Source organism: Globicephala melas, chromosome 15, assembly GCF_963455315.2.
Source record: "Globicephala melas chromosome 15, mGloMel1.2, whole genome shotgun sequence".
In the NCBI taxonomy this organism is placed as follows: domain Eukaryota; kingdom Metazoa; phylum Chordata; class Mammalia; order Artiodactyla; family Delphinidae; genus Globicephala; species Globicephala melas.
In genome coordinates this window covers 86,624,913-86,644,318 of record NC_083328.1, presented here as the reverse complement: position 1 = coordinate 86,644,318, position 19,406 = coordinate 86,624,913, and the positions used below count along the sequence as shown (strand labels likewise).

The window sequence follows — 19,406 nt, the reverse complement described above, 5'->3', positions numbered from 1 at the left end:
CCAGTGCCAGTTCAACCCAGCAACATCCCAGTGCCCTCAGCGCCAAGACTAATCTGGGAGGCAGAGAGGCTGGTGATGCGAGGCTGGCGGCCTCTCCTTCCCAAACAGAACAGGTCTAACCAGGTTTTGCTTTCTCCACTCTGCAGTGCTGGGGCTGCCCCCTCCTCTCCTCCCCAGCAGGTGCGTCTGGGCCAAAAGACCCCCAGTGGCCGTGGCCCTCAAATGCACCCTGAGGCTGAGGAAGCCTGAGGCCACCAGGTGCCCGGCTTAGGGGAGGAGCGTCCCAGGGGCGAGGCACTGCTGCGGGATTCTGTCCTCCTAAGGACAACTGCTGCGGGAGGACCTGGGACTCTTGGCCAGAGGCAGGCTGTGGACGGCCCTGGCCAGACCCTGCTGGGAGGGGAGGGGGGAACTCACCTCGGAGGGCCTTGGATCTCGTGCGAGCTCTCTTCTCGTCATTTTCTAAGCTCATCTGCAAGTAAAAACAACTGCGCTGTCAACAGGAAGACGGCAGAGCCACCCCCTGTGTCTGCAGCGTCACCTCCAGGCATTTTCTGTCTCAAGCTTCACCGGGGCCTGTGAAGCTGACACAGGAGACAAGGAAGAGCTCACGTGGCAGGAACGGCCTGCGAACCCGCGAGCAGCAGGTGAGGCGTACGAGCTTCGGGGCGGAGACCACTGGCCCCATAGTGTCCCTCATCTCCTGCTCTGGGCCCTCCTGACGCCCCCAGGCTCACATCCGAGGAGGAAGCTGCAGCCACCAAACCTTCATTAACGTCGGGGTGTCGTAACACACGGTCCCCTGGCGACACCACCCACCGCAGACTCTGACCCCGCCATGCTGAGAGCCCAGCTTCCCCTGGGAGTTGGTGACCCCGGCACTCGAGGGTCGTCTTGTTAGAAACAGGTGCCTGGGACCTGAGCGGGCTTCACTGTCCCCCGTGTGTTGTCCCACGGAGAGCCAAGGGGGGCAGCCTGAGCTTGGGGACCTGATCATCCTCAACGTGAGATGGGCACCCCAATGCGCGGGTGCTTCCAGCAGCACAGGGGCCTCCAGGCACCGCTGCCCAGTGGAAGAGAGTGCAGGTCATCCACGTCATTTAAACTTTTCTAATCAAAAGTGTAAAAAGAGGGCTTCCCTGGTGGCGCAGTGGTTGAGAGTCCGCCTGCCGATGCAGGGGACGCGGGTTCATGCCCCGGTCCGGGAGGATCCCACATGCCGCGGAGCGGCTGGGCCCGTGAGCCATGGCCGCTGAGCCTGCGCGTCCGGAGCCTGTGCTCCGCAACGGGAGAGGCCACAACAGTAAGAGGCCCACGTACCGGGGGAAAAAAAAAAAAAGTGTAGAAAGAAGCGGGTGAAATTGATTTTAATACTAAACTTTACTCAGCCCGATCTCTCCAAAACATTATCATTTCTACAGCATCAATAGAAAAAGTTATGAACGGGATTTTGTTTAGTGCTGACTCTTAGAAATCCTGCACATCTCCTGGACTCACAGCCCCTCTGAGTTTGACCAGCCACGTGCCAAGGGCCCGTGGTCACGGCACTGGCTCTGGAGGCGGGAAGCAGACGGGGGTGAGAGCTGGTAGGAACGCAGGCCGAGGCGTCCCCTGGACCCGACACACAGGCCACCCTCCCAGAGATGCTGACTCCCCCAGGAGAGAGGGAGTGGAGGCCCTCGAGGGGGACGGGGACCCCGCACGTCCTCTGGCTACCCTGCCTGAGCCCATCAGCTCCTGTCCCGCATTCTCTGCCTCAGACCCACTTCCATGGGGGATGCTGCCCACATCCTTCCAGGGAACAAGGCAGAGCCCCAGGAGGGTAGGGACGCCCCGGAGCACAGGTCATCACACGGGATCCCCAGCTGGGTCTGGGCTGGAGCGAGTGGGAGATAGAAGGGGCCCTCTTCCCAGCCGGTGTGCCCTGTGGGGGGCGGGGGAGGGAGCAGCCCCACCTCCCAGGCCCCCAAGAGGCCATCAGAGCAAAGCCAGCCAGTGGGAAAGGAGCAGCCAGGGAAGGGGCTTCAGTCCCCAGAGGCCAGCTCAGGACAAGCAGCTAAGGTCCCGCTCAGGAAGAAAGACAAGGGACCCCTCCCATTAACTCCCCTGCTAGTAAGCTAGAACTTGCAAAGTGAGCCCCCAACCCCGGGCAGCACGAACGCGCAGAGATTCGTGTGCTGTGTTAAGGACGGAAATCACAACCTGGGGTAATTTATGCCGCCGTCGACTCCAGGCGGTAGAGCTGAGAGCTGCGCGCTTGCAGCCTCCCGACAGCACGGAAGACAATTACTGTAATTCCTATTTTAAAGCAGCGCTCCCCGTGGACCGATGGCTCACATTTAAAGCGAAGAGAGGAGCAGGTGTCAGAGGGACTTCATCACATTTATGAGCCTTCAAATGTCGTCTGCGCCGAGCCCAGCACAGCGGCTTCCGATGCGGTGGCACAAAGGGGCCGCGGCGTCTGATTGCCAGGCCGCTCTCGGCTGAAATGCAATCTACAGCTTTTTTTTTTTTTTTTTTTGTCAGTTTTCCCAAGGAAATTGGCGAGCATTCTGCTAGGTTAAAGCGCGCCTTGGCAATTTGGATTTCCTGAAGATAAATTATTCACAGAGCACAGAATAGAGAGGGTTGCAGGACGCGTGCGAGCGCTGCCGCACACTGCAAGCTCCTGTCGGCAGAGCTGACAGCTGTGGCATTCACGCTGCCAAGCACCTTTCCATCTGCAATTTACCTGCATCAAATGGTCAATAAGTGAGAAGTTCTCTCCAGTGCACGGAGCTTTGATGTGCAAAGGGGAAAAACTGAACTACGGGAGGAAGAACTACGGTTATAGCTCTTCAATACGAGAATGAGCTTCTGAGAGCCGGGTGCCGCCACCGACGGGCAAGCAGGGAAACCTTGATTCCTGAGCCAGCGCCACTGGCTTTTTACTGCTTTCCTTCTCTGAGGGTGGTTCTCTGCCTCCTCCCGCCCTCAGCACCGGTGCCTCACGTGGGGATGGGTAGCCCTGCTCAGCCTGCCGGCCGCCCCGCCTTCTGCCCCCGCCACAGCAAGACAGGCCAAGACAGGGAGACACTTCCCAATTTTTCATTAATTTATTTTTGAAATTCTTCCCTTGTTCCGAGCACAAACCAGTCAAGTTTGTTTCTGAAAGACCCACACGGAGTTGAGTGACCTCCCACCGGAGGGTGAAAGGCCCCATCCCGGCCTACCGGCCTCAACGCCCCCACCCCGTGGGGCTAGCGATCTCTCAAGAACCGGTCCACGCTGCTTCTGTGATGCCGACTGCTTTCCGCCGCCAGCGGCCTGTCTTGCGGCTGCCCTGGGCTCCCTGAACCAGCTCTTCGCTCTAATTAACATTTCAGTCGTTCTGTCTTCAACAGGAAAACTATGGGAGAGTAATTTACAAATGCAAACACACCCCATTTGGCCACATCTCTCTTTTTTTCAATTATTTACTTGTTTGTTTGTTTATTTATTTATTTTTTGGCTGCACTGGGCCTTTGTTGCTGCACGCAGGCGTTTCTCCGGTTGCTGTGAGTGGGGGCTACTTTTCGTTGCGGTGCGTGGGCTTCTCATTGTGGTGGCTTCTCTTTTTGTTTTTGTTTCTGTTTTTTTTGCAGTATGCAGGCCTCTCACTGTTGTGGCCTCTCCCGTTGCGGAGCACAGGCTCTGGACGCGCAGGCTCAGCGGCCATGGCTCACGGGCCCAGCCGCTCCGCGGCATGTGGTATCCTCCCGGACCGGGGCACGAACCCGTGTCCCCTGCATCGGCAGGCGGACTCTCAACCACTGCGCCACCAGGGAAGCCCGGTGGCTTCTCTTGTTGTGGAGCACGGGCTCTAGGCGCACAGATTCAGTAGCTGTGGCATGCGGGCTCAGTAGTTGTGGCTCGTGGGCTCTAGAGTACAGCTCAGTAGTTGTGGCGCACGGGCTTAGTTGCTCCAAAGCATGTGGGATCTTCCTGGACCAGGGCTCGAACCCATGTCCCCTGCATTGGCAGGCGGATTCCTAAGCACTGTGCCACCAGGGAAGTCCCTGACCACATCTCTTAACCAGCGAGAACGGTCTCTTCGCCCTTCTTCTGAACCTGCTTTGTTGTGTCACGTGATGGTCTCACTCACGGGGGTGGCGATGCTTGGCTCTGTTTTGTATTTTTCAGTAAAGTCAAGGGTAATCGTGTAAGCTCTTCTTAAATGTAAACGGTTCTCACAATGACTTGTTACAAAACCAGCCCCTTCCACATGGCACCCTTGCCAAACCTGAGGTCCCCGAGCTGGATGTTTACAAACTCGGGGACCAAGAGAGCAAACGTGCGGAGCAACCTTGAAACCAATAGCTTCTTAGGCTGTGGTTGTGAGAAGGGCTCTCAGAATCCAGATGCACAGCCAGTGACACAGTGGACAGGGTGGACTCTCCCCCAGGAACGTCCAGTCAGAGGTCCAACGGGCTTCGTGCGACCTTCAACTCTACCCCCAGAACCCAGCAGTTCAGGGACCTGCAGGTGGTTTCTGGAGGGCTGCCTCCCCCGTTTCTCTTTCTGGCTCAGTCATCCTCCCTCCGTCTGTCTGTCTCTCTGTGTCTCTCTGAATCTCTCTCTCCGACTCTCTCCCTCTGTCCCTGTCTCCGTCTCTCTGACTCTCTCTGTCTCTCTCTGTTTCTCTTTCATTCTCTTTCCTTCTTGGTTCTTCCCAGGGCCTTCACAGCTGAAGAGCTTCCCCCCTCTCCACCCTATACCACGTCCCTGCCCTTCTGCACCATGGCTAAGGGCTAGACGAAAACCAGACTCCACGCTGGAGCCTGGCCCTGAGCAGCCGTGGACGTCGCCTGACACTCCGGCCCCTGCGGGCTGTCCTGGCCTGAGTAGCACCAACTATGCGACCCGAGGCAGCAGGTCCCTCACTGCAGAGAAGGGGAGATGTCAGGGCGTCGGGGGGGAGCTCAAGAGGAAGGGGCTGCTCAGCCGTCGGAGCCTGGGTGCGAGTGGGGAGGCCCCGTGGATCAGAGAGGACCTGAGGACATTCAGGGAAGAGGGCCTCAGGGGGCGGGGGCGCCTGCCCCGTGGAGAAGGTGCACCCTTGGGTGGCCAGCGCCTCTCAGTGGTCAGGCCTGCGTCCTCCCTCTTTGCACCCCCTCTCTCGCTCTCCCCCTGGCCTGCTCACCTCCATCTGAAATAAGCTCAATCATTCATGTTTTTGAGGTCAGTGTCTCCCTGCAGAGACCTCTTTGGCTGCTCGGGGCGTACCGTGTAAGGTCAGACAAACAGGCAGAGGGACAGACAAACTGGGACGATCTGAAACGTCTCTGAGATCCTGGAGCTGGGGAAGGTGGCCAGGAGCCATCAGAGCAGAGACCAGAGCCCCGAGCTGCTGGAGAGTCCAGGGCCCCGGGACCACAGAGGACTCCCCCTGGCCCCAGGCTGCGGGAGTAGGTCCAGGAGCTCGGGCTGGGCCCCATTCTACTTAGAACGCGTTGCAACAGCGTGCAAAGCTGGGGATTAGAACGGACTTAGGACAACTTTTAAAATGCACAAGATTGTTTGGGTGATAGCGTCCCTTTTCCTCCGGGAAGACCCAGACGAAGAAGGGGAAGTGTCTGCTGGCTCGCAGGACCAGGCAGCCTGCCTAGAAGGAGGGGTGACGTGGGGAGAGGAGGGCCGAGCAGGGGCACGGTCTGGGCTGGTCTTACTCCCTCACCGTGCACACAGCCTGGGAGCAGAGCGTTGGGACAAACCCGCGCTCCTACCTCTGGAGAGACGCCCCCTCGAAGGATTTCCGAGCAGCTTTCAAGTACGCTCCTTGCTCCGTCTCCCACCAGCCATCCCAGCAGCCCAGCCCGCAAGCGCAGCAGGGCAGACCCCAGAGCAGCCTCCTGCTTGGAAGGTGCTGAAGTCCTGCCGTCTCCGGGACCCTCAGCACACGTCCTGCTCTCCATTCTCTGACGGCTGAGGCCAAACCACACACACGCACCCCTGCGCCTCCTGACAGCTGTCACAGCGCCCCTGCTTCCCGGCGGTGACGCCTGTGTCCCCCTCGGAGGACGTCTGACTGTGTGTCTGAAGATCTCTGACGCTCCACCCATTGTTCAGCCGACTGGCAGCTGAAGAGACCAGCCCTCTCCTCGGGTTGTAGAAAGGACACCCCCTGGAGCACTATTTAACACGCATCTTGGGAGGGGCTCTCCTGGCATCTCCAAGCGTGGGGTCATGGCTCACTCCAACCTCTACATTAAAATTATAACTATATAATAGACACCCTGATACAGCAGCCATGCCTGGGTCCATCTGTCTAAAACTTCAGCAGGAATGGAGTTTCCACCTCCTCGGGGTAGAAATCTAGCCACATCCAAGCAGGCAGGTCAGAGGACACAGCTGGGGCCACCTCCTCCCCTCGTCAGGCGCGTCCTGCAGTGGCAGGAGGGAGGCCCTGCTGGGCATCCCCGCAGTCACCCTGCTCCTGGCTTGCGTACCTCTGGTCATCCACTGGACACCCATGATCTGGGGCCCAAGTGCTTCCTTCTTCAAGGTCAAGAAGAGCTTTAAGGTCCTACCATCCACACCTGCTCCTTTCCTCCTTAAGTTTATCAAAAAAAATAAAAGCCCGGTGCCCAGCACTCCCCACGGAGCACACAGCCACCTAATCTCGCCTACCAGCCCCTCCCACACCCACCTCCGAGCTGTCCACACGCCTGGTGCTGAACGCAGAGGCCGAGGCGGCTGCGACCACCCCCCACACAGGGCTGCTCTGCTCTGGGTGCCCTCGGGGCGCCGGGCTCCCCAGCTCCCCGCCTCCTTCTCGGGCCAGTCCTGCCATTGTGCACGCTCTGCCCTCTTGTGTCCCCACCCCTTCTTGGCCTCCTCGGTGAGAAGGTGCCCCCGGCGCCAGCCCCATAGTCCCTCCTTCTCTGGCTCACTCTTCTTCGCTTCTCTGCTCAGAGCAGTAACTCTGGCCCTGTCTGCCCAAACTAGAGGAGACGACCCTGACGGAGCAGGTGTGAAACAGTCCGCGCTGGGGGAGAAGCTGAGCATGGCCACCAGGCGTGTTCCCAGCAGGTCCCACACGCTCCAAGCTTATCACACCTGAGCCGCGGGGTGACTGCAGCCTTCCTACCTGCCCCTTACACAACGCCAGCCACTGTGAAGACACGGCACCCAGAGCCCCTGGCCTCAAACCAGGTAGCTTCTTGGTCACGTGATCCCTGAGCGCTCAGGGCCAGATGGGTGAGGCGAGTACGGCATTCAGTCAGGTGCAGATTTAAGGGGGAAACAAAACTAAGTGATCAAATTAAATAATAATTTAATGCAATATTTTAAAACATCTAAATTAATGCAAAAATTCCATGATGAGCAAAATAACAAAACTTGAAATAAAGACTGGGCCAGCATTACTGTCTGAGCTGAACTCAAACACGGCTCAGCAGAGCACAGATGACCACACAGGAATAAGAGTGTGAGTGGAGGTGCCTGACGAGGTGCTAGGACAGACCCATGCCACGTACAGTCCAGTCACCAGATTCAAAAGAAAAACGCTGGGCTTTGAGAGTAGAATGCAAGCCCCCTCAGATGACGTTGCCGCCTAAAACTTCGCAGCCCTGCCTGTCTGTCCCCCGGCCGCCACTTCTCCGTGGCCATGCTCTGGGCCATGGCTTGGATCCTGGGCGGAGAGCGTCCACGTGTCAAAGAATATGAGAGATCAGAATCTGAGATCTGGGAAGGGGTGCCCACCGAGCCCGTCGTCACCCACACTTCCATCTCTGAGGGTCACCTGAGCCTGGGCACCTGGCTTCACCCAGAGCCCAGCATGGGGAGTGAGCACGTCCAGAATGAGAGGTTTGGTGTGAGCGCACGTGATATCTGGGTCTGGAGCGTCCCTGTGGAGGGGGAGTGCCCGAGTCACCTCCACCAGCGAGCTCCAGGCAGGTGTGAGCAGGGCACCGCAGGCCCCCACTTGGGAGGATTGCAGTCACCCAGATCAGCAGACCTCAGGAGTCCCTGCAGCAAAGGCTGCCCAGCGAGCGGCGGGGAGAAGAGCAAGTACTGAAGTGCACCGCGGAGCCCGGGCGGGACCGGGCCCCAGAGCAGGGGCCTGGCAGATACGGGACCTGCTGTCACGTTGTGGTTTTCCTCTACTCAGAGGCACTTTTCTTCCTTTCATTTTAAAGATCATGGATGGTCCTAGCCTGCACTTATTCTTGGCCTAATCTAGACGGATAATGACTAGACCAGAAGTCGCCTCCACGCTCCACGCCAAGGAGTGAGAAGGACCCTTGCCCGGACCCGGGGCCCCAGGTTGGGCGCTGCGCTCCAAGCACCTCACCTTGCCGTGTCCGCCCAGGAAGAGTCTCGGGGTCCTGCAGTTGTCGGTCTTGTCTCCGTGCGTCCACCTCTGACTCAGCAACTCACCCCGGAACTCATTTTCTGAGAGTCAGAAAAAGAAAACCTAATGAACGCCAGCTGTGCCAGCTCGAGGGGAGAAATCGAGAAACTCGGGCCACTCTTGTACACAGCACCCATACGACCCTTGTTTTCCGGAATCCACCAGAAAGACATGACCATCTCAGGAATACAGGACAGGAGCGCTTGGGGGAAAATCACTCTCTGCTTCGGACAGCCCTCAGAGGCTGCTAGCACCCTCACCCCTGCACCATCGAGAAACTCGGGCCACTCTTGTACACAGCACCCATACGACCCTTGTTTTCCGGAATCCACCAGAAAGCCATGACCATCTCAGGAATACAGGACAGGAGCGCTTGGGGGAAAATTGGTCTCTGCTTCGGACAGCCCTCAGAGGCTGCTAGCACCCTCACCCCTGCACCATCGTCCCAGCTCTCGCACTGTTTTATGGAACATGTCAGAAAGTGGGGGGGGGGGATTTCCACTAACAGCCACTCCGACCAGGGGGCTGGCACAAATCAGGTGAGGTCCAACGCTTTGCCTCCCCTTTGCCCGGGTTCCCGGCATCTTTCCTCTCCCTGTGTTCCTGCCTCTCTCCAGGGCAATACTTCTAGTTAATATTTAATTCCTCACATAAATTCACACGTCAAAGCAGAGGCTATAGGCATCAGCTGGACCGGACAAAGAAATGCATCGTGTACCTATTCCTTGCACGGCACTCCCTTGTTTCCATGACAACCAGCTTTCTACAACTACAGCGTTTCAAAGGAAGGTCATGAAGTAACCAACAATAAAAACAGGAAATGAATATTCCTGCATCCTGCTCTCTGCTTCTCCTTGGAAGTGAGTTTGGGTTCCGCTGAAGGCCGGTCAGGCTCACTGCTGTAACACCCATCATCCTTCTTTCCTCACGTTTTTGATGTGCATCCCCAAATGCCGTTTTGCTGTAATTCCACCACTCCTGCCCCGCTCAGTCCTGTGCTCCGGCCACAGTGCCCTCCTGTCTGGAAATGTCTCCAACCCATTAAAGGGCCTCCTCTGACCTCCAGTAGCACAGGAGGGAAGCAGATTGGTTGTCAAGGAGACGGCCTAGTGCACCATCTTCAAAGGAATGGGTGACACCACCAGAATTTGGCACCAACTGTGTGCCTCACCCTCACCGAGCTGTGGGTCACCTGCAGGGGACCCCCCTGAGGACTGGACTCCGCTAGAGAGGTGTAAACCGATCATCTCGGGCCAGCTACCCCATGGCCATCAGCGCACGATAAGAGGAGCCAGCCCCACCCAATCAAACTTATGAGAGGAGTCGCCCAGGGCCCCGGACCCCAGAGGAGGAGACAGCAAACAGCATCTGTGGTGAGGAGGGAGCAGACAGTCTCCTCCAAAGGCGATGGAAGGGAAGAAACTGGGGAGGCGAGTTGACAAGAACGGCCCTGGCCACAGGGTATGCATCGCACTTGAAGACGGGTGGTAGGAATTCTGCATCTAGAGTGACAGTGGAGGCTGGGAGACCCCTGGCCACAGATGGGGTTCCCTTTCCACACATACCTCCCGTCAGAGGAGACGTTGCAGGTACCCTCATCCTGGGCTGGTTTGCGAGGCTCCAGGGGAATTTCTTACCATGGTGACATATGTGAATGAGTTGGGTAACTGGGCATATCTCCCTGGCAGCTGGAGGGAAGGACATACCCTGAGATCTGTGCTGCTGCGAGCAGGATGGGTCCCTCCCCCTCGGCGTCCCAGCAGGTGTCCTGGAAGCCTCCCTCCCAGGCCTTCCTGCTCTCGGTCCCACATGCTTCCTGGAGAAGCCCAGCAGGTGAAGGGCACGAGTCTGTGCCAGGGGGACTCTGTGCTCTGTGACGGGAGGGAACCAGCTCACTGGGCCTCGCCACCCTCTCCTGGAGCGAAGCCCTGTTGAGGGGAACCCTCCCCTCACCTGCATTCCCTGTGCCCCACGCCTGCTCAGGCCACACCAAGAGGACCTTAAGAACATCTACCCCAGACTTCCCTGGTGGCGCAGTGGTTAAGAATCCACCTGCCAACACAGGGGACACAGGTTCGAGCCCTGGTCCGGGAAGATCCCATGTGCTGCGGAGCAACTAAGCCCGTATGCCGCAACTACTGAGCCCATGTGCCACAACTACTGAAGCCCGTGCGCCTAGAGCCCGTGCTCCGCAACAAGAGAAGCCACCGCAATGAGAAGCCCGCGCACCGCAACGAAGAGTAGCCCCATCTCACTGAAACTAGAGAAAAGCCCGCACGCAGCAACGAAGACCCAACGCAGCCAAAAATAAATCAATAAATAAATATAAATAAAAATAAAATAAAGACTATGGTCTGTAAAGCTTAAGAGGAAAGAGTAAAAAGAACAGGTACCCAGCATCTCCTCACAACAGCACCCCAGCGATGCCTTCAGCACCAGCCCTGGGAGGCGGAGGGAACTTGCAGGGATCACACACCCCGAGACCAGTACCGCACGACGTGGGTCCGTAATTGACACGATTCCTTCCTTTTCCCGGGAATGTTCTGGTAGCAAACCACAGCCACCACAGTAAAGCGTGATGGTGCTTCTCCTTTGCTTGGAGATAACCCAGGGCCCCTTGGTCCCCCACTGGGACCCGCCTACGTCCCACCGCAGACAAGCCCTCCGCTGCGTGGACACGCTGAGCTGCAGCAGCCCAGCTGCCACAGAGGCAGCACTTGACACCCACACACGCCCAAACCGCGGCCGCCAGCCACAGGGCGGGAGGAAGAGCCATCGGAGCCCGAGCGCCCGGCGCACAGTGGCCGCGTGAGGGTGGCCTGCTTCCGTTGCCCGGGGTCACAAGTGGGGAGCGCTCTCCTCAAGACCGGCCCTTTTCCTGGGCTCTCAGGTCTCTAGTGAGCTCATCTGAAGCCCCGCTCCGGGACACACAGAACAAAGAGGCCGCTTGGGAACCGCTGGCCCTGGCCGTGGCCTCTCTTCAGGATGGCCTGCTCCGTGTCGCCCCAGCGCCTGACCCCACAGAGGCCCCAAACTCACTTTGGCAGGACTCCGGCTGACAGACAAGCTCAGAAAAGCAACCAGGGCCTGTTAACAGCCACACTCGGGCCCACAGGGCAGGGAGGCTCCTGGGAGCTCAACTGGCATCGCCCTCCTGGGGCCAGAGTCAGGTCTGTCCCTCTTCTGATGACGCCAGTGTTCAGGGTCAGATCAGGCCTCCCCAACACGTGCCACTTTGGCATGTGGACTGTTTAGCTCCGAAGGCAGTAGAGACCCTGTGGACTCAAGAGAAAGTCCTGTCAAAATGCTTTCAGAGTCTTCACTAGAGTGTGCGTCTCTTGTGACCTGCCTGTGGAACCAAGAGCTGTCACTATCGGCCTTCCACCCGGCAAGCAAGGGAGGAGGGTCTCTGCTTAGAGGGAGCCCACTTCTCGGCCCTTCCAGGCCCCCACCCGGGAGGACCTGTCAGCCCCCGATCCCCCGCCTTCCTCTGTCCCCGCTCTGTCCCGTCCTGGCTGAGCCCACCTCTGCCCCCGGGGCTTGTCAGGCCCTTCTTCCCAAAGCCAATCGAAGTGTCCTCGAAGAAGCAACCGTAGACCATCTTCCTCTCAGATGTTTGCTGACCTGCCCTAACTGGACCCTTCCTGGGGCTTCTCGACTCTGCAACGAGCCTGAGGCGTCCACACTCACAAAACACAATGTGTCTGGACTCCGCACCCCAGCCCCGGGGCTCCACATCTCCACCCGCTTCACAACCCGATTTCTGAAGGGGCCCCGAGAAGCTGGCTCCATCCCTGCTCCCCAGGCCAGCTCCCAGCCCTCCGCCAGAGCAGCAGCCCTTGAAGGGTCACCGGTACCATCCTGGCCGCCTGCGCGTCCTGCACCGATACTCGCTCCCTCCCTCCTCGCCTGGGGCACTCCGGCTCACCCCCAGCCGCTGCTCCTCTGCCCCACTGACCATCCTACCACCTCCTCCTCTGACTTCTCCCCCCCCTGCTGCCTGTCCTGCGCCCTGAATCCTGCCTGTCATTTTCCGGCTCTCACCAGTATCTGAGCACTTTTGACTCTCCAGCTGTTTTGTTTTGTTTTTGCAAGAATTGATAAACTGATTGGAAAACTGATACGGCAGATCAAGGAACACAGAATAACCAAGACAATCAAGGCGCACCCGCCTCACAGCATACGTAAAAACTCACACAGTGGATCGGAGATCTCAACATCTGAGTTAAACTCCTAGAAAACGCAGGAGTAAATCATCCTGACTTTTTGAGTTAGGCAGTGGTTTCTCTGACTCCTAAAACACAAGCGACAAAAGAAGAAATGGATGAACTGGACACTGTCAAAGTTGAACACTTTGGGAAGTCAAATAACACCACGAGTCAAGTGAAGAGACAACCCACAGACTGGGAGAAGACATGTGCAAGGTCACATGTCTGATAAGGGACTTGTATTCAGAGTATAGGAAGACCTCCTACAACTCCAGAATAAGACAAATAACCCAATTTTAAAGTGGGCAAAGGGGAATTCCCTGGTGGTCCAGTGGTTAGCACTCGGTGCTTTCACTGCCAGGGCCCGGGTTCGATCCCTGGTGGGGGAACTAAGAGCCTGCAAGCCGCACGGCATCGCCAAAAAAAAAAAAAAAAAAGTGGGCAAAGGATTTGAACAGGCATTCCTCCAAAGTTAACATATAAAAGATGCTCCTCATCGGGCTTCCCTGGTGGCGCAGCAGTTGAGAGTCCGCCTGCCAATGCAGGGGACACGGGTTCGTGCCCCAGTCCGGGAGGATCCCACATGCCGCGGAGCGGCTGGGCCCGTGAGCCATGGCCGCTGAGCCTGCGTGTCCAGAGCCTGTTGCTCCGCAAGGGGAGAAACCACAACAGTGAGAGGCCCGCGTACCGCAAAAAAATATATATTAAACATAGACATACCATAGGCCCCAGCAATTCTACTCCCGGGTATAGATGTAAGAGAAGTGAAAACATACGTCCACACAAAGCCTTGTACCCAACTCTTTATCACAGGTTTATTTATACTAGCCAAAAAGTGGAAAAAACACAAATGTCCATCGACTGCTGAACGGACGACACCAGACATGACGGAATAGTATTTGGCAATAAAAAGGGTTACAGTGTCTGTCCAGGGTTCAATGTGGGTGAACCTCAGAAACCTCAGGGGAAGCAGCTCAGTGGATGAAGATCCCAGACGGCACAGTCCCTTAGTTACAGAGTGTCCGAAAATGGCAAACCCACAGAGACAGAAAGTAGATCAGTGGTGCCGGGGCTCAGGGGAGGGGCAGTGGGCACGACTGTTCGCGGGCACAGGGTCTCTCTGTGGGGACGAGAATGTTCTGAAGTTAGACTGTGGTGATCACTGCCTAACCCTATATATATGCTAAGACCACTGAACTGTGTACTTCTAATGGGTGAATTTTGTGACGAGTAAATTATATTTCAGTAAAGCTGTTTTTTAAAAGTCAATGGCACACACGAGGGAGCATAATGGTGAGAGTCCCACAGGCCAGCTCTTGACGCACGGAACTCCCACCCGGACACGGGTGCGATGACCGACTTTAAAGAGGGCGGAGGCCCGCGGGTCGGCCCAAGTGAGCAAACCTGAGGAGACAAGCGGGGCCGGGGCTCCCGTCCACGCCAGGAGCACAGGGCGGGCAAGGGATGCGCCGATTGCCAGGGCCGTCCAGCCGGCCGGCGGGCTTGCTGTGCTCTGGGGCAGGGCCGGGGCTCCCGTCCACGCCGGGAGCGCAGGGCGGGCGAGGGATGCGCCGATTGCCAGGGCCGTCCAGCCGGCCGGCAGGCTTGCTGTGCTCTGGGGCAGGGCCGGGGCTCCCGTCCACGCCGGGAGCGCAGGGCGGGCGAGGGATGCGCCGATCGCCAGGGCCGTCCAGCCGGCAGGCTCGCTGTGCTCTGGGTGCTGTGGGAGACCCATGCAGTGGAGGCTCACATCAAAAATACATTTCTGATGACAGGCGCTGCAGGACAAGGGGTGAACTGCGTCCTCCGGGATGTGTGAGCCGCTGGCCCGGAGGCCTGGGGCTGGTCCGTGAGGCCCCCCAACCCAAGACCCTCGTACGGGGCAGCAGGTGCGAGCAGGCCGCCTTTGGCTCCCCCAGCCTGGCTTCTGTGGGTCTGTGTTCTGGGCCCACCCGGAGATGAGGCAGGGCTGGGTCCAGGGGTGCAGGAAGAGGACAGCTAATGGCAGCAGTGTGGGACGGGCCTTGGGGGGCAGGGTGAGGCGTCTCAGACCCCACCCCGCAGCAGCCCTGGGGACACAGGCCAGGAGGAGACAAGTGCTTCTGTGTAGCAGGGGCACCGTGACCCCAAGCAGCGCACGCAGCCCTACTCTGCCACGTCAGGACTGTCGGCAGCTCGTGGCTGAGCCAGGGCTGCAGCCGACCTAGCCTCCCCTCACCCCCAAGACTGACCACATGGCCCTGTGTCCGGCCTGTGCATCGGTGGGGCTGCCACGCCGGGGCCCCCACTGTCCTGGAGAGGGCAGGCCTCCTCAGCCTTCACCAGCCCTCAGGCAACTTTGGAAGAACATTCTCCACCTCAAAGCCATGAACCGAACACATCCACTGAAAGCCTGGACCCTGGAATCGGGTACAGTCGGCCCCCACATCTGCAGGGTCCGCATCCATGGATTCAACCAACCATGGATGGAAAATATACTCCCCAAAATTCCAGAAAGTTCCAAAAAGCAAAACTTGAATTTGCCAGCAACGATTTGCACAGCATTTACGCTGTATCAGGTGTTATAAGTACTCTGGAGATGATCTGAAGTCTATGGAGGATGTGCGTAGGTTACATGCAAATACTCCAGTGTCTTATATGAAGGACTCGAGCATCTGTGGATTTTGGTATCCTGGAGAGGTGGTCCTAAAACCAATCCCCAGCAGAGACCCAAGGACGACTATATAAACACATTTAAAAAGAAAAATTCTCTCGTCCTTTCATCTCAATCCTCATTCGCCCTCCCCTTCCAGCTCTTCGGGTTTAAGGCAAAGCCCAGAAAGGCAGGAAGAAAGGAGTTAGAATAAAATTGTAGCAACAACTGAAGGCCCACACAAAACTGACCACAGGCCACAGTAGACACTGGGCAGGGGAGCTGGGGGTGTGCAGCCACAGCCCAGAATTCTACCCCCTGAAGTCAGAGGACCTCTGACCCCAAAGCCCTGAGGTGCAGACGGTGCTCCCAGACACGGGAGGCCCTGGGAGGCCCTGGGAGGGCCCAGGCCACGTTGCACGGCTCCCAGGGCTGCAGAAGGAGGTTTAGCATCCCTCCAACATCAAAGGGAGTTCCCAGGACCTTCCTTAGACCTGTGGGCCAGAACCTTGGGCAGGGTGGGGTGTGGAATGCACCTGGGAACCTTCAGTGGATGAGTGAGTAAGCATCGTAGGAAGCGGCCCTCCTCTGCAGCGTGGATGGCGGCTAAGAGCGGGAGCCAGGACAGAACCAGGGACGGCTGGACAGAGTGGAAGTGGCCTGGCCCCGGCAGGAGCACATAGAGATTGGTATGGGAGTTTTTTTAGAAGGTTTCACACCATCACATCTGTCTTCCCCAGTTTGGAAATAAAATGTAAAACCAAAATGAAATGTGCAGTGGAAGAGTTGGGAGACAGTCAAAGAAACACGCTAGCAAAGCAAATGAAAGACAAAGACAGAGAGGAGCTTCCCTGGCGGCCCAGTGGCTAAGACTCCGCGCTTGCACTGCAGGGGGCGAGGGTGTGGTCCCTGGCTGGGGAACTAAGACCCCGCATACTGTGCGGCGCAGCCAAAAGAAAGAAAGAAAGAAAAAGACAGAGAGATGGGAGAAAAGGAGGAAAAGCTGAGTAGGACCTAAAGGCCAGCCCCGAGCTCCAGAGAGAACCAAGAAAATGAGAGGGAAACACGTACTAAATAAGAACAAATAATTGCCCAAAACCAAAGGAAATTCTGTTTTTAGATTGAAAGGCCCATCAAGTGCCCAACACAGTGAATGAAAAAGACCTGCTGCAACCCGGCCACGCACCGTGAGATCCTAACGCACCAGGAGAGACGAGAGGGCCTGAGACCCCCCCAGCGGGAAGGTCACTCCAACCCGGCCAGGCACCGTGAGATCCTAACGCACCAGGAGAAACGAGAGGGCCTGAGATCCCCCCAGCGGGAAGGTCGCTCCAACCCGGCCAGGCACCGTGAGATCCTAAAGCACCAGGAGAAACGAGAAGGCCTGAGACCCCCTCAGCGGGAAGGTCACACACGGAAGATATCCTCCGGACGGCATTCCAACGGCGAAGCCAGACCTGCAAACTGTAAGGTTGAAAATCAACTCCCTCTGCCCTCTGGGCCCAGACAAAATATCAGTCAAGGAAAACGCCTCCAGAGACAGTCTCAAAAGCACGCCCCCCACTGGACACTAAGAAAGTTAGCAGAGGGGACAGGGAAAATTATCTGCAAGAAAAGCAAAACTTGTGTGAGAAATAATTTTGGTGTGTATGACTGGGCGCAGAAGTGAAAACGAATGAATAAAGATGACACTCAGCCTTACGCAGGGGCAGCCAGCCGGCGGCTGGGATGGAGACGCAGAAGACTCTGGTCCTGAGGCCGTAAGTCCTGCCGGGTCTGTCCTGCCCCACATCCTGTGAACACCCAGTCCCGGGCAAACGGGGCCCATGAAGGCCCGGCCTGGAGTGGAGTGCGGGGTGTCCCACGGGAGTGGGTGTCACGAGCCCACAGGCCAGGCGAGCGCCTGCGGAAGGGTGAGAAGCGCAGAGACGTGGCTGATGGAGTAAGCGAGCACACGAAGGAAACTGGGTCCCTCGCTGCTGACGGAAAGGCAGGGATCTAGAACGTGTCCCGGGGGACTGCAGTCAGCGGCATCAGTGTGGACGTGTGGTTCTCAGCAAGAAATAAAGTCAGACGTGTGTGTGTCCACACGTGTGTCCACTGAAAGGCTGGCAGCACGTCCACGCTAGGCCCAGGGGTGGCTCCAGGTCCCGGGCACAGAGTGCTCAGAGAGTCACAGATGCATCAGAAGGACACAGAGGCCAGCACTCAGGATAATCTGAGCGTCAAAATAATGATTCTAATCCACCAGATAAAGTAAGCCGTGCGTCTGCTCAGCGGTCAATCAGAATGAATACCTTGGTATGTGAAGAGGAATGTGGTATTTCCCCCAAATAACTGATTCATGGCAAAGGGGAAAGTGTCCCTGCAGCAAGAGATGCTGGGATGACGGCCCCCAACCCAGGGACAGAGCTACCCCTGGGTGTCACCAAGCAGCCCACGTCCAGGCCCCAGGACAGCCCACCCGGCGTCCAGCGCCCTCCGAGGGGGCGGTCACGCCTGACCAAGACCGACACACCGCGTGGTTCCGAGCCCCCCCCCCCGAGGCGCTACTGAGGAGCAGATGACCCCGGGTGACGGGCACAGAGTGGCACAGAGTGGCAAACGCACCCTCACGTGGTCAGGAGGGACACCCTTTGAAAAGTTGCTGTGAGTTTGAGATTGCTTCAAGAACTATTTTTAAAACTGACATGGTGTGGGGTGTGACTGCAGTAACAGTGGTCAGGGGAGGCCTCTGCGAAGAGAGCTTGAAGCCGGGGCCCGGGGGCTCCTCAGGCCCTTCCAGCAGCCCGTCTCCAGCTTCCTAGCTCCTCGAAGAGGCTAAAATGTCCTGGGTCAAGGCTGGCTTCCCAGGGACCTCCTGGAGAGGCGGGGACAGCGGCGGCAGGGCGTGCCCCGGGGAGAGTCTGACAGCCTGGAAAATCCAAGAGGGAGCGGCACCCGTGCCCTGGACGCTGCGGGTCCCAGGCCGGGCACAGGACAGGTGGAGCACCTTGAGCCCCCGGGAGCGCTGAACTGGGTGGCCTCTCCCTCTCCCCCTTCCCCCTCTCCCCCTCCCCCGGTCCCTTCTCTGCTCCAGGCCTGTCTGTGACCTGGTTTCCAGGGTCTGGAGGCAGCACTGGTGTCGCACCCACTGGACCAGCTTTCGGCAGGAAATGCAAACAGGGCCGATGGGAAAATGAGGGCAAGGTTTGCTCTTTTTCTTTCCTTTTTTTTTTTTCTTTCTTGCTGGAATTCAGAGAGAAGTAAAATGAAGACTTGCTGAGTGGAGCAAAGACAGACCTGCTTTTGCTGAGTTTAGGTGAAAATGAGAGAAGAGCGCTGGGGGCAGGGGAGCCGGCAGCTCCATCGCTCTGCACGATTCTCATTATTTTCCTTCTAAATCAGCCGCGCTGGTGCTTTCTCTATTCAATAAAAGCCAAACGCAAGCCACGTCCCCTAATCTCTCGAACAGCAGCTCACTGCTGAGAAAATAATACAGATGTAACTTCCAGCATCGTACACTTTATTTTCCATTTATATGCAAATGGTGACCTTTCACCCAGGCTGTCTCAAAGAAGTGACTCCTTAAAAATGCAAATAGCACGTTGCAAGCAGTTACTGAGGCTGAGTTCTTCTTATATGATTATTATTATTTCTTTTAACCTTACCCACGCTGTAAAAACAACAGCTACACTGCCGGGCAGTAATGAAGACTTTCCAAACCCAATCACAGGACTGGCTCCCCAGGCGGCCTGTCAGGGAGCCTGCCAGCAGGGGAGGGGCCCCCGGATGCCGAGGGGTGGGGGGCCTCGCAGCCCCAGGGCGGGCTGAGCGTCCCGGCAGAGGCACAATGGTGTGGAGCCAGGCCTCCGACACCCGGGCAGGTGCGGGGACCGCAGGCCGCAGGCTGTGTCTGCTCCAGGCAGAGGCACAGGATTTCACAGAGGGCCTTCGCACCCCAAAAGGAGTTGAGCGCTAGCGGTCAACATGAGTGACCCCTTGACCCCCACCTAGGCACACGTGCTTCACCCCCAGACGAGGAGTCGGGGTGGGGGTGGGGGTCGGGGGAGGCCCTCCCTCAACCCCCCAGGCCAACAGGAAAGGCCTGGACAGGAGGCTGGAGACGGGGCCTGGGAAATGGACACGGCCACTGGGTGCACAGGCGGCGCTGGGCGGGGGCTTCCACGGCCCTGACCCACCCGACTGACCG

At 57.7% G+C, this 19,406-nt stretch overlaps 1 protein-coding gene across 4 annotated transcripts in view; it reads right to left on the bottom strand.

Moving 5' to 3' along the window:
* The window catches only part of MYT1 (myelin transcription factor 1), a 102,376-nt gene that overhangs the window by 47,018 nt on the left and 35,952 nt on the right, over positions 1 to 19,406 (bottom strand). For 3 of the 4 annotated variants that reach the window (XM_030841598.3, XM_060284284.1, XM_060284285.1), the window contains 2 exons: positions 8,315 to 8,415; positions 418 to 472 (listed from right to left, as the gene is read on the bottom strand). In XM_030841598.3, coding sequence (XP_030697458.2) covers positions 418 to 472; positions 8,315 to 8,415 — 156 coding nt within the window. The remainder of the gene's footprint in view (positions 1 to 417; positions 473 to 8,314; positions 8,416 to 19,406) is intronic. The other variant, XM_060284286.1, reaches the window with a different exon arrangement.